The sequence below is a fragment of the Carettochelys insculpta genome, chromosome 4 (genome assembly GCF_033958435.1).
Source record: "Carettochelys insculpta isolate YL-2023 chromosome 4, ASM3395843v1, whole genome shotgun sequence".
NCBI classification, from domain to species: domain Eukaryota; kingdom Metazoa; phylum Chordata; order Testudines; family Carettochelyidae; genus Carettochelys; species Carettochelys insculpta.
The window spans coordinates 106709019-106721862 of record NC_134140.1 but is presented as its reverse complement, the minus strand read 5'-3'; the positions used below and the strand labels follow the sequence as shown (position 1 = coordinate 106721862).

Below are 12844 nucleotides of genomic sequence, written 5' to 3'. Positions count from 1 at the left end.
AAGAGTAACTGAAATTTCTGCTTCCAATGTGCATTATTTTGCAATTATCAATAATGAATTTAATTTGTCATTGTGTAGCCCAGTTACCTGACAATAGTACATTGCTATGGAGTTACTCTGTCTTCCCTGAACTTAACTAGCACATAAAATTTTGTGTGGTCTGCAAATTTCGCTCCTTGTTTCAACACTCCCTTAGCTGACTGTTAAATATATTAAGCCACGCTGGACCTACTACAGAACCTTGAGGCATACTTGTATTACTCTTCTATGATTAATGGTTTATTCCTACTTTTTGATTTCCTGCCTTGAAGCTAGTTTTTGATATTTTGTTTCTAAAACTATTGATTTTTTTTGAGTAATCTCTCAAATCTTAGATATTGTCATAAACCTTCTGAAATTTTAAGCAAATGCCAATGCCCATTTTTCTCTTTTTACCTACTACTCAACTGTCACCTCCCAAGAATTCTAATAGATGACCGAGACAATAATTTCTTTGCAGCAGCTGTGCTGGTTAGACTGTACCTGATGTTCCAGGTGTCTTATCATTCTGTTCATAATTATAGTTTCGACCAATTTGCTGGTATAGATGTAAGGTCTGTAATTTCCAGGATCACTCCCACACAGAGCATTTTTAAGTTACATCTACCATCTAAACTGGAGAGTTCTGAGTGAGAAATAATGCAAATTACAGTGCTCTTAAATTTAAGTATTCCAGTTATCAAGCAATTAGATGTAATTACATTAGTGATTCGTACATGGAGTAAGTAGAAGACTTGCACAGTGTTGCCCAGGGCTGGCCTGGTGTGGGAGGAAGGGAGGCTGAACCCTAGCTGCTGCAGGTCCAGGGAGGGGAGCTATGTGGGCTGCCCACAGTGCTGGCCTAGGGCAGCAGGGGAGGCAGCTGCACAAGCCACCTATGAGCTCTCCCCAAGGCCAGCTCAGGAGCGGGGGCCATGCCGTTGGGGTGCTCCCTGTGGGCCAGACTGGGGGTGGAAGGGCCATGTGGGCAGGTTGGTGTGGCAGTAGTTGTGGTGCTGGCCAGAAACTGATCACTGGGGCACTTGCTCACCTCCCTTTTCCCTGCATGGGTCTATCATGAATATAACTTTCCCCTGTGCTTGCTGCCCTGCTGTGGTCATGTGTAAGTGTAATTGTTCCTGTTCTCAGACCCCCTCCCTTTCTGCTTGATATAGATCAACTGCATTCCATGCCCATTCCATTACCCTGGCACTACCAAAACCTGACCTTGCTTTATGTTATGGTAAGAGGAAGCCACATATCAAATTTGGTGGTCCTCGCTCTTACTGTTTAGGAGGCTATCTTAAACAAATGGACTCATTGACAGATGGACAGATTTTAAAAACATGTATTAGGAATACAGATATCCAGGCAGTGGTATATAAAAAAGCTGTATGTTACAAGTGATTTATTTTTAAATATTCTTTGTTGTTCCATTTAAAAGCATATAATTTATACCTTTTCCTTCTGTGACAGATTTTTTCTTTCTTTCTTTTGCTTATTCTTTTCTTCTTCTTTCTTTTTCTCCAAGTAATATTTAAGAATATTGTTCAGTTGCTGCTCATACTGGCTTACATGTTGTACTCCATTCTCTCTCCCTAAAAGCAACCATAAAGGACAACTGCAACTTATTTTACAACAGCCCTCATAATTCATGGTGAAAATATTGAATTCCCGAAACACACCAAAAAAATGTTTCCGAACCTTGAAAACAAGGAGCCTAACCATTATAAATCAATGGGGCTGTCCCTCTCAAGTCAACAGGGAGCTAACTAATTTAGGGGGCACAGAATTGGCATCCAACTGTTCTCCGGAAGCAGCTCCTACCTCTTCGTTTTTTGGTTTGTTTTTTAACCTGTTTAGGAGTCTCTTACAGCCTCTCAAGTGCTAGGTGTACCAAAGCCCAGTAAATGGTGCTAGATGTACTTCAGAGTCAGAGTTACCATTTTAAAAAATCTCTGGCTGTTATGATTCCAAACAAAAACTTTCAAGACATGATGATGTGAATGTGGATCCCTTGATGCTAACTGGCAGAGGGCACACAGGGTGTTGAGGGTTTTACAAGAATCTCCTTAGTTCACCAGCTGCATAATAATGTACCACACAGTGGCATGTGAAGTCTCCAATGGTGGTCATAACCCCTGCAAAATGTATGTACAGATTATACTTAAGGTGTTGTGTCTATGCAGATTATGTTCTTAAGGCAGCTCACCAGGAGGTGACAAACTTCAGAAATCTTCATTCAGATAGGAGGTAAATGGCACCTATCGCCCTGGCTGGCCATTTGTGTACAACCTGGCCATTTGCATACTGAACCAGGGCAAATTGAAGGAGATCAAAATGTATAAGAGAGGAACTCCACAGGAATAAATAGTAAATGGGTGGCCTGTTTAGGAATAAAGGCAAAGAATTGGTCTGGTACACGCTGAAGAGCAGAGAGATACTGGAGCCTTCATCTGTCTGGCAAAATAAAAGTGTGCTTGTCTCAGGAAAGGAGTTACATCCACTCAGCTCTCTGATGATACTAGGGAAAGAAAGCAGCCTGATCCTTGCACAGTGATCAGAGGCTGCTAAACATAAATAATGCTTCTACAGATCAGCTGCACATGTTGAAATAAGATACAGTATAGTTTTCTGTCATAAAACTATTATAACAAAGAAGTGGCTTTAAAATTAAAAATATTTTACCTTCACAGTGGTGAATTACGTGGCCCCAGAGTTTGTTCTTACTGAGACAGGCCAGATTTCCCACAATCAATAAATGCCTCTTTCCTCTTGTTAGGGCAACATTCATCCTCCTTTCTGAGTCTATGAACCCAACTTGTCTTGTTCTTACACAAGACAAAACAATGATTTCCTTTTCTGCTCCCTGGAATGCATCTACAGTTGACACCTGCACAGCTTTAAACTCAACAGCATCTGAGTGTACAGCACTTAGTAAATTATAAATCTGTGAACAGATGAAGATGGAAAGTTATTGTTTTACAAATACACTAGTTACATAGTCATACTCACTCATACTACTTATAAAAGACTGACAAGTCAGGCTTTATTCACATTAAATGGACTCTAGTAACAGAGAGATAGCCGTGTTTAGTCTATAGTCTACCAAAAACAAAAAGGCAGTCCAGTAGCACTTTAAAGACTAACAAAATAATTTATTAGGTGATGAGCTTTTGTGGAAGAGACCCACTTCTTCAGACCATAGCCATACCAGAACTCTAAATGGACTCTAAAGATTATATCTTACAAGGGTACCTTCATCAAGTGCAAACACACTTTTGCACTGAGCCTACCCCTGACACCACATCCATAGATGTAATGAGAGGAAAGCCTTCCGGTCTGGCAAACAGATAGATAGATCTGCATGTATCAGATTTTGTTACGGCACAGTGGCAAGTACACTCATCTCTCTTTAAACGAGTACTATATTTACAAAAATGCACTTAAATGAGGGACACATATACCTCCCCTAGCTCACTCAATAAGCGAACCCCACCCCCCGCTAATACGAGTCTTATTGCCTCCCTGTAGCTCCAACTCCTGGTAGTCTAACTCCCCCCACCAGCCCTGCAGCCCCAACCCACCGCAGCCAGACCCCCACACCACCGCCCCCCCATCCCAAACCCCCTGCAGCCTGACCCCCCGCTGCTGGCCCTGTACCTCACCAGCATAACCAGCCCCACAGCCAGACCCCCCCTGCCCATGGCCCCATGCAGCAGCAGCATAAGGCCCCGCAGCCAGACCCCCCTGCCGGCCCCGCAGCCCTGTACCACTGTAGTGTAACCACTCCCATGGACAGATCCTTCTGCTAGCCCCCGGCCCTGTACCGCTGCAGCAGCAGTGTAGCCAGCCCCCCTGCCGGTCCTGCAGCCCTGTACCATGGCAGCCGAACTGGCCCTGCAGCCAGACCCCCCTGCTGGCCCTGCGGCCCCATACTGTGGCAGCCTAGCCGGCCCTGCAGCCAGACCCCTCTGCTGGACCCTCGGCCCTGCAGCATGACCTCCCCCCGCTGGCCCCACAGCCTGAACCCCCTCCCAGCCTCAAACCACAGCAATCAGACCCCCCCCATTGCCCATACCCCTCCTGCGGCCCCGCAGCCTGAACCCCTCACCAGAATTCAATCTTCCCTCCTGCTCATGGCCCCAAATTGCCCCCAGCCTTTAACCCTCCCCAACCCAAGGTTAACTTACCCTTCAAAAGCAGTGCCACCTGCTGCCACTCCTTCCCCGAGTTAGGAGCCCTTAGGAACCAAATAGAGACTTTTACATGCATTTTAATAGGAATTTAGTGTTCCTCTTATGAGTTTTCGCCTACGAGCAGAAAGCTGGGAACCAGATGTGCTCGTACAGCAAGGGATGAGTGTACATGAGACGTAAAACTCTCCCGCTTTGCCAAATAGGGAGCATTAGGTTTGACACAATGATTCCATTCCTGACAAACACATCATTTTACAATGGGCGTCCAATCCATCAATTAAAATTAGGGGTTCTGATATATTAGCACATATTCTAATATTTGTAGTTTTCTGTAACTAGTCTGATACTTTGCAGGGGGAAAAGGAGCAGGCATGGTGAACCAAACTTCTGACTATGAATTGACACAATCTTTCTGATGTGTTTATTAGAAAAGTTATGCAAATTGCTGTAAATGTGTTCACAGAAAAAGAAAAGCAAGCTCATGGTCTATTTCTTTTCAAATCAAAATAAAAGCAACCTTTTTGGTCTATTTCTGCTCAAATCTAATTTGGCACTCCCTCCTCACTTTTGAATCCACAAGGAAAAAATCCAGACTGCTTAATTCAAAGACAGACTATTTATAAGAAGACTTCTTCTTTTGGAAGAAACAAAGGTCCATACATATTACTATTTTAAATAAAGAATAGAAATGTAAGTTATGAAAAAAATGCTTTATTACAAGTTCATCAGAAGGGCAGAAAGGGTCAGCCCCATGGCCCATCTAGTTCAGTATCCGGTTCTCTGAGAGTGGCCAGTGCAAGCTGCTTTAGAGGAAATAAAATGAGCAGGAAAATTGCAGTTGTTCAATCTCAGCTTCTGGCAGGCAGAGATTTAGAGACAAAAGGAGCATGGTGTTGGGTCCCTGATAATCTCAGCTAAATGATCAAATGACTATCTTAACTTTTCTCATTATATTTTTATCCAATTATGCTTTTGGTCTTCACAATATTCCCTGGCAATACATTTCCATGGGTTGACTGTGCTAAGAAATATTCCCTTTATTTTATACTTCCTGTTCATTAATGTAATCAAATGGTCCCTAGATGTGAGAGAGGATAAATAACACTTCACACAACTTCTTCCACGCTTTTTCTGATTTCATTAACCTCCATCACTTCCCTCCTCTCGCGGTCACTTTCTAAGATGAACAAAGAGAGTCTTTTCGTCTCTACTCATAGAACTGTTCCATATCCCTAATCTAATGTAGATTATTTTGCACTGACTGGTATTGAATTCCCTGTCATTTTTTGCAGTGTCCTGAGGTCCCTTTGTAACTCTTCGCAGTCTTGTTGAACTTGACTATACTGGGTAATTTGGCATTGTCTTCAAATTTTGCCTCTTCACTGTTTGTCTCCTTTTCCAGATTATTTATGAAAATGTAGCACAGATCACAGTACAGATTCCTGGCTGGGGGAGAAGGGGAATTCTGCTATTCACTTCTCTGTTGGGAAAACTGACTATTCATTCATATCTTTGTTTCCTATCTTTTTAGCCAGTTACTGAGTTGTGACAGGACCTTCCCTCTTATTCCTTGACTGCTTAGTTTCCTTTAGAGTTTTGGTGAGGGGACGTTGTAAAAGATTTTCTTTATACTATACCAACTGGATCACCATTGCCCACATGTTTGTTAACACACAAATAATTCTAACAGACATGATACATAATTTCCCTTTAGAAAAGTCAAGTCAATTTTTCTCCAACATATTGTTGACAACATGTCTAATAATTCTGTTCCTTACTATAGTTTCAACTGCATTTGCTCTGTACAGAAATTCAGCTTACAGCCTATAATTCTCTGAAGCTGGTTTTAAAAATTGGTATTTATATTATCAAAACAAAAAGCAGTCAAGTAGCACTTTAAAGACTAGCAAAATAGTTTATTAGGTGAGCTTTCGTGGGACAGACCCACTTCTTCAGGTCTGCCTATGGTCTGAAGAAGTGGGTCTGTCCCACGAAAGCTCACCTAATAAACTATTTTGCTAGTCTTTAAAGTGCTACTTGACTGCTTTTTGTTTTGATAGTGTATAGACTAGCACGGCTTCCTCTCTGTTACTATTCAACGTGCAAGGCACTGCATTTATATTAGTTACCCTTCAGTCATCTGTACACAGACTGATGTATGCAATAGCTTTCATGCTGCATTAGTCATTCTGCAATTTCATATTTGAGTTCTCAGACCTTTTGGGTGAACACCATCTAATTCTGGTGAATTATTACTGCTAAATTTATCAATTTGTTTCAAAAGCACCTCTGCTGACACCTCAGTCTGGAACAGTTACCCAGATCTGTCACCTAAAAGAATGGGTCTGGTGTATGGATCTCCCCTACATCTCATACAAAGAATTCAGTTAGCTTTTCCTGGAGTGCTCCTTTGTCTCCATCACCCAGTGGCCCCACTGACTGTGTGGAAGACTTCCAATGAACTTGACTAAATCAAAAATTGCCTCTTTCCTTGTGGGCTTCAGGACAAGCTGCTCCAAGAAGCAGTCCTTTATGTTAAGCAGACATTTTCTGTACACCCATTCCTGAGGTGACATGCCCAGTCAATATGAGGATAGTAGAAATGCCCTATTATTTCTGACGTTTCTGCCATTTGCAGCCATTTGAATCACCCTCAGTATTTCACAATCACAATCTCTATCCTGGTTAAGTGGTTGGTAGTGTATTCCTACTGCTATACTCTCATTTAAACAAGGACTTCCTATCCATAGAGATTCTGTGGTGCAGTTTGAGTTGTTTAGGGTTTTTACTGTATTTGAATTTACTTTCTTTAACTGAAAGTGCCCCTCGCCTTCCTGCACAATTGACTCTATCATCCCTGTATATCTTGTACCCTGGTATTACTGTGTACCTCTTTTTGTGAAGTTTCTATGATTCCTATTATATCAACATCCTCATTTACTGCCACGCCCTTTAGCTCACCAATCTTAGCATTTAGACTTCTAGCATTTATATATAATCACTTGCATATTTTGTTAATATTCAATTGATTGTCTTTAGTTGTATTCCATTTAGATGGGACTCATTTACAGTTGATCATCACTAATTGTGGAAAGCATAGTACATACCTTATACATCTGTGACTTATATAGTGTAATCACACCAATCTTGGATCCCTCTATTCCACTTGCAGTCAGAGACTGTACAAGCTTGATTATAAAATAAACTTCTGCCATATTATAAATGCTATTATCTCTTTCAATCTGGAGATGGGGAAAGAAATTTCAGATTATGCTCTGCTGAAAGGCTATCTAAAAAAATTTAGCCATGAATAATCAGGCAAAAACTAACAACTCAAGTCTCAAAACAAGATTTCTATTTAAAAACCTACCTGCTCTATTCCATTAACATTAAAGAAACATAGTGTTGGAAGCCAATCCAATAGAGGACTTCTGTCTGTCTCTGAAATACCATCCAACAAATTTCCTTCATAGAACAGATCATTGACTATAGCACTAATTGCAGGATGACAGCGATACTGTGTCCTAAGAATGACTGCTTTGTGTCCCTACAGGAATGCAACATGAAAATCTAAATAGTTGCTGAACATTTTGCAATACATTCCTGGGAAATTGCTTAATACTTTATATCAAACTACTAATAGAACAGATTTACTTAGACCAATGGTCCCCAAAAACTTTTGCTCATGCCCCCTGCCACCACTACATGGTCCAAGTCCAACCGGAAGCCATGGTCAAGAGCCAGAACCACAGCTAGAGCCAGGAATGTGGCCACAGTACAGTTCCCCTTTGAATGTTCTCCCACGACCCCTATGGGTTTGCCCCTCCATTTTGAGATCACTGACTTAGAGTATAGTAAAAACAAACTATTAAGATTCAGTTGGGTTTCTGGATATGTTCTTGAAGCTCTCACTGATCTTAATGGAAACTGTACTTTCAGAGCTGAGGCCAGAAGCTGGCAAGTATATTGTAAGTCACGTTTTATTCAGGCATTTGATGTTTTCAAGTTTCTATGAGCTATTCAATTATTTATAAGTAATACTTAGACAAAAATCTGGACAAGGCCATTTTAAAAAAAATCAGTGTCCTAAAATAATGTTTAAACTAAGATTCATTTAAATGAACTGCCCCAGACAACATACACAATAAAGACAATGGGGCTTGGATTTTATCCCATGTCTTTCAAACAGCACATACCATCAAGCAAAGCCGGTCAAAGAGTGTCTGCTCCAATCCTTTATCATGAGCACCTTCAGGCCCTTGAATGGTTGGTGGTAACTGTTTAGGGTCTCCAACTAGCACCAACCTTTCACACTCAAACCTAAAATCAGTATTCTAGTGAAAATCAATTGTAAAATAAATGAATTACAGCACTTACTACAATGTGGTTCTCTTTACAGTTTGCTTTGTGCTGGGCGACTCTTCTATTAGCAACTTGTGACTAAGAGAACTGCCACCTCGGAGGAGAAAAAATAAAGCCCACACAGGTAACTCCAGTTACCTCTTAAGGCTGCTAGGAGTGGGAGGGGTTTGCTCCTATGTAAGCTGGACATAGACCAAGGGAAGTGAGAGGAAAAGGCAATGGCCGGGAAGAGTGGGATGCTAAAGCATCCCAAAGGGGGCAAAACAGTGACAGGAAAAGGGGGTGAAGAATTTAAAGAATGCTCTGTTTAGGGAAAGTTTGGGCCCAGGTTGGAGCCTGTCCCCCTAGGAAACCTTGGACTTGTCTGAGAGGTAACACAACTTATGGGTAATGGGGCAAAAGATTTTGGTTGTGGATGGTGGCAAACTAAGGAGTGATACACCAATTTTAAAGTACTCCTCCATTCATCCTCTCTAGTATCCTTCCTCTCCCCCATCTCTGTGGTGGTGAGATCATCCTGGCCCCCACAGGAAAAAGCTTAGTGAGATGTGAAATTTGGGGCTGAGCTGGAGGGCCAATTCATATTGGTGATTAACTTTCTGGAGTTGTTGAGAACCCACCAATTCTCACCATCCTTTTTGTCAACTGAATTAAATGCATAGTAGTTCTGAACTTTTCTTAACTGTAAACTTTTATTTTTACAGTTAGTCATCACAAAACAGAAATGTGAACAGTTGATTTGTACCTTGCAATGGGAAGGAGAGAAGCTGGTTCTGTCATCTGGCTACACTCATCCAGCACCACCACAGGGAATTTAAGATCATTCATGCAAGGGAATGGGCAGGCAGCACAGGTTGCTCCAACCACTTTCACCTTTGCAACAAAGGGTGGGGGAAAGATTTAACAACCTACACAAATATACAGATTCCATGATAGCTTAATTTACATAGTTTAATTTCCAATAATCTGGGCATGTCTAGTGTACCCATCAATGTGGCATACAGACACTGGTGATTACATTTCAACTTCCGTTACAACATCTCCTGGAAAACATATTTCTTGAAAGTTGTGTTTGACCGTTTTGCCCTTTCTCCCACAAATAATCTTTTGCATTGGATTTCAAGTTCCGAAGAGTGGCTCTCACCTTGTGACTCCTTTAATAAACTTAAAGAACTCAGTCACACAAGTTTCATTTACTAAAGTATATTGGGAATAACCTTATGGTGGACAGATTCTATCTCATTCTATGTGATAAGGCTTTCACAGCCTCAGAGGGACTGCCAGTTTATGCATACTTGGCTGCAAGTAAAGATTTTTTTTAAATGTTTACTTTCTCTTCTCCAAATCACTATGTCAGTACCTGTTTCAGAATAGCTTTATTGGTTCCCAGTTTATGATGTTCAATACTCTTCCTGACATATATTTTTTCTGCTGGAGTTAAATCTTTTTTCATTAGGGAAAACAACTCTTTTAATTCTTCACTTTCACTTCCAGAGCCAGCATGTAAACTTTAAAAATATTTTGAAATGAAAGTTATTAATATTGATTGTAACTGCTTCTAGCACTCAAAATGCAGCAAGTATATAAAATCATATTTGCTACTCTAGTACCTTCACATTACTGATGAGATAGGTAGGAGTCTCTCCGCTGTATAGTGGAAGAAACAAATTTAAGTCGTGAGTACCCAAAGCTACGTGGGGCAGAAAAAAAAGGCAGTAGTCATGTTGTTCTTTTGCAGACAGGTTTATATATGATATCTGTGTGGCACTCAGCTTGTGATTAGGAGACTGAACATTTTTCCAAACTTTTTTCAATTCATGCATGTTTTGTTAGCATTTTCTGAGCAATTCCAGCTACTTAGATCACTTCTGCTTAAATCATACCTACCAGAAGGGTAGCCGTGTGAGTCTGTACCTGCAAAAACAACATGATGTCCTGTGGCACCCTATAGACTAACAGATTTTTTTTGAGCATAAGCTTTTGTAGGTACCTGATAAAGTTGGTCTTTGCCAATGAAAGGTTATGCTCCAAAATTCTGTTAGTCTATAAGGTGCTACAGGACTCCTCATTGTTAAATCATACCTGTGACGCTATGCTCCCATATTTAAGGAAACGTTTTTGAATATGCACTACTCAAACAGGGTTTATGGAAAAAGTGCCGTGGTACCTTTTGTTGAAAAGCTTGTAGTTTGCGGAATATGTAAATTCTATTTGTATGCATGTATAGTTCTTGTATGTGAGGTTAGAAATATGATGTGTAAACCTGCTTATTAATCTAGGTCTTCTAGTGAAAGCCATTAGTGGTAAAGAACTTAATGTCCTGGTGCTCAAGACAGTGATCTGTAAATAGTTTAGTTTTTCCTTTTAAGACTGAAGTGTGGTTGGTCCAATAGAGACATATGACCACACCACCTGATATTGGAATCCATCTTCTGGGTGGGAAACGCAACAAAGGACTCCCACTCTGGGGAAATTCTATTTGAGTGAGGGGGAGCAAACAATGAGTGTCTTCAGCTGGCATTTGAAAGTGCCTCCCTACCCTAAGAGGATACACAAGAACACCTGGAAAAGAAAGGACCTGTAACTAGATGGGTGGTGGAGTACTGCAGGGCCCAGGTCAGAGAAAAAGATATTCGCTGGCTTGAGAATAACTGCCCCTGAAGTAAGTAGAGTGAAAAATATGATTTGTGACAACTTCTCTTAGTATATTAGGCTTAGCTGGCATGTTTTATTTTTGCTTAGCAACTGATGCTGAGCTGTCTGTTTCTCACTTGCGCTCACTTAAATCCTGCTCTTTTTATACTTTTGATTATTTAACCCAGTGTAGATAATTGCTGAGGGCAGTGGAAACAACAGATGTGCATATCTCTTTTCACTGATCAGAGGCAAACTTCATGAGCTTTCTCTGGGTAAAATTTTAATGTGGAGTAAGATAAATTTATCTGGGGACCTAAGCTCTAGGTGCTGATGAGTCCTTGTAACTGAGACCAGTGTTCTGCTGGGGAGCTGTTACAACAATTCTGTGCATTTACTTGGGGAGACTAGAGCTTCTGGTATACCAGGACAGAGTGGTGGGGTGCCTCAGAAGACAGATAGGTGGGCTCCGTGGTAGGATCAGCATATCGGATATCAGTATCCAACCCACCACAATATCAACTTTTACACAGAGAATTGTCTAAACCCAGAACAATTTTAGATTAATACAGCCATATAGTACTATAGACTTATAGACTATAAGCCATTACATCTATTACATTTTCTGTAAAATCAATTCTTCTGTAAGACTCATTAAAATCCTGTTTCTATACCAGTCACCTTTATAGTACTACCTTCTATCAATCACGTGATCTGTTCAGTCCTTTGAAAAATCTTAAGCCTCTTACCTGTAAGGAAGAACTCTCTTAGCAATTTTTCTAACACTTCCAACTCTGATAAAGTTCTCAAATCCAAGATCTAGTAGACTGAAAAAAAGATGCAAGACATTGCAGAAATGTAATAAGATGCAAAATTTGTCAGGAAAACTGAATGCTCTTGAAAGAGACAGATACAGATCAAAACACTAACACTTTTTACAGAAAATTTATCATGTGAAGTGTATGTATTGTACTATGTAGTACAGCACATGCATTGTTCATTTATTGATATTCTTAGTATTCCTCCCAAAAGCACTCCTCACCCACATGTATACCTTCTCTGTATACCTTCTTTCAATCCCATCACTTACTCCGCCATTCTTTACCATATCTTAATCTCTCCGACTTTCTTTTTATCTTGAATTCAGAGATCAAGAATAGCCAACATTCGTTGCAGCTGATGTTTTCTCTTTATTTCTGACTTGTCCTCCTCTTATCTTTATACCCACTGTTTAACTTCTTTTATTCTGTTTTCCCTCTTTCTCCTGCTGGCCTTCAAGGAGCACTTGCTGACTCATCAACCAAATTAACTTGGTACCTAATCTTTTAATATTCTGCTACCTGTATGTTAGCCAGATTTTGCTTATAATCTCTGTCTGTAACTGCCCTCTCCTGCTGTGACTGTACCTTCACAAACTTTGTGTGCTAGATGCTCTTCCTCTCTCCTTTCTGTAGTTTTCAGCCACACACCCTTCCACGGAATCAGTTCCCTTTAAAATGTATAACTTCCCCACTTTATGTCGTGCTGTAGACAATCATGCTTCTAAGCTACTTTCTCCTTTGACTCTGGCTGGTTTTCACTATTTCCTCAGTCCTTTTGCCTTATTGTTAATGACTTCAATGCTCCTATTG

The 12844-nt window shown here is 40.7% G+C and overlaps 1 protein-coding gene across 1 annotated transcript in view; it reads right to left on the bottom strand.

Annotated features, from left to right (window-relative positions):
- Positions 1-1470: 1470 nt before the first annotated feature.
- ZGRF1 (zinc finger GRF-type containing 1) overlaps positions 1471-12844 on the bottom strand; it is a 53057-nt gene continuing 41683 nt past the window's right edge. Inside the window, exons 21-28 of the mRNA XM_074993420.1 lie at positions 11963-12040; positions 9940-10087; positions 9325-9452; positions 8414-8537; positions 7588-7764; positions 7325-7459; positions 2707-2968; positions 1471-1616 (exon numbers count right to left, since the gene is read on the bottom strand). Of these exons, the coding sequence (XP_074849521.1) occupies positions 1471-1616; positions 2707-2968; positions 7325-7459; positions 7588-7764; positions 8414-8537; positions 9325-9452; positions 9940-10087; positions 11963-12040 (1198 nt within the window). The remainder of the gene's footprint in view (positions 1617-2706; positions 2969-7324; positions 7460-7587; positions 7765-8413; positions 8538-9324; positions 9453-9939; positions 10088-11962; positions 12041-12844) is intronic.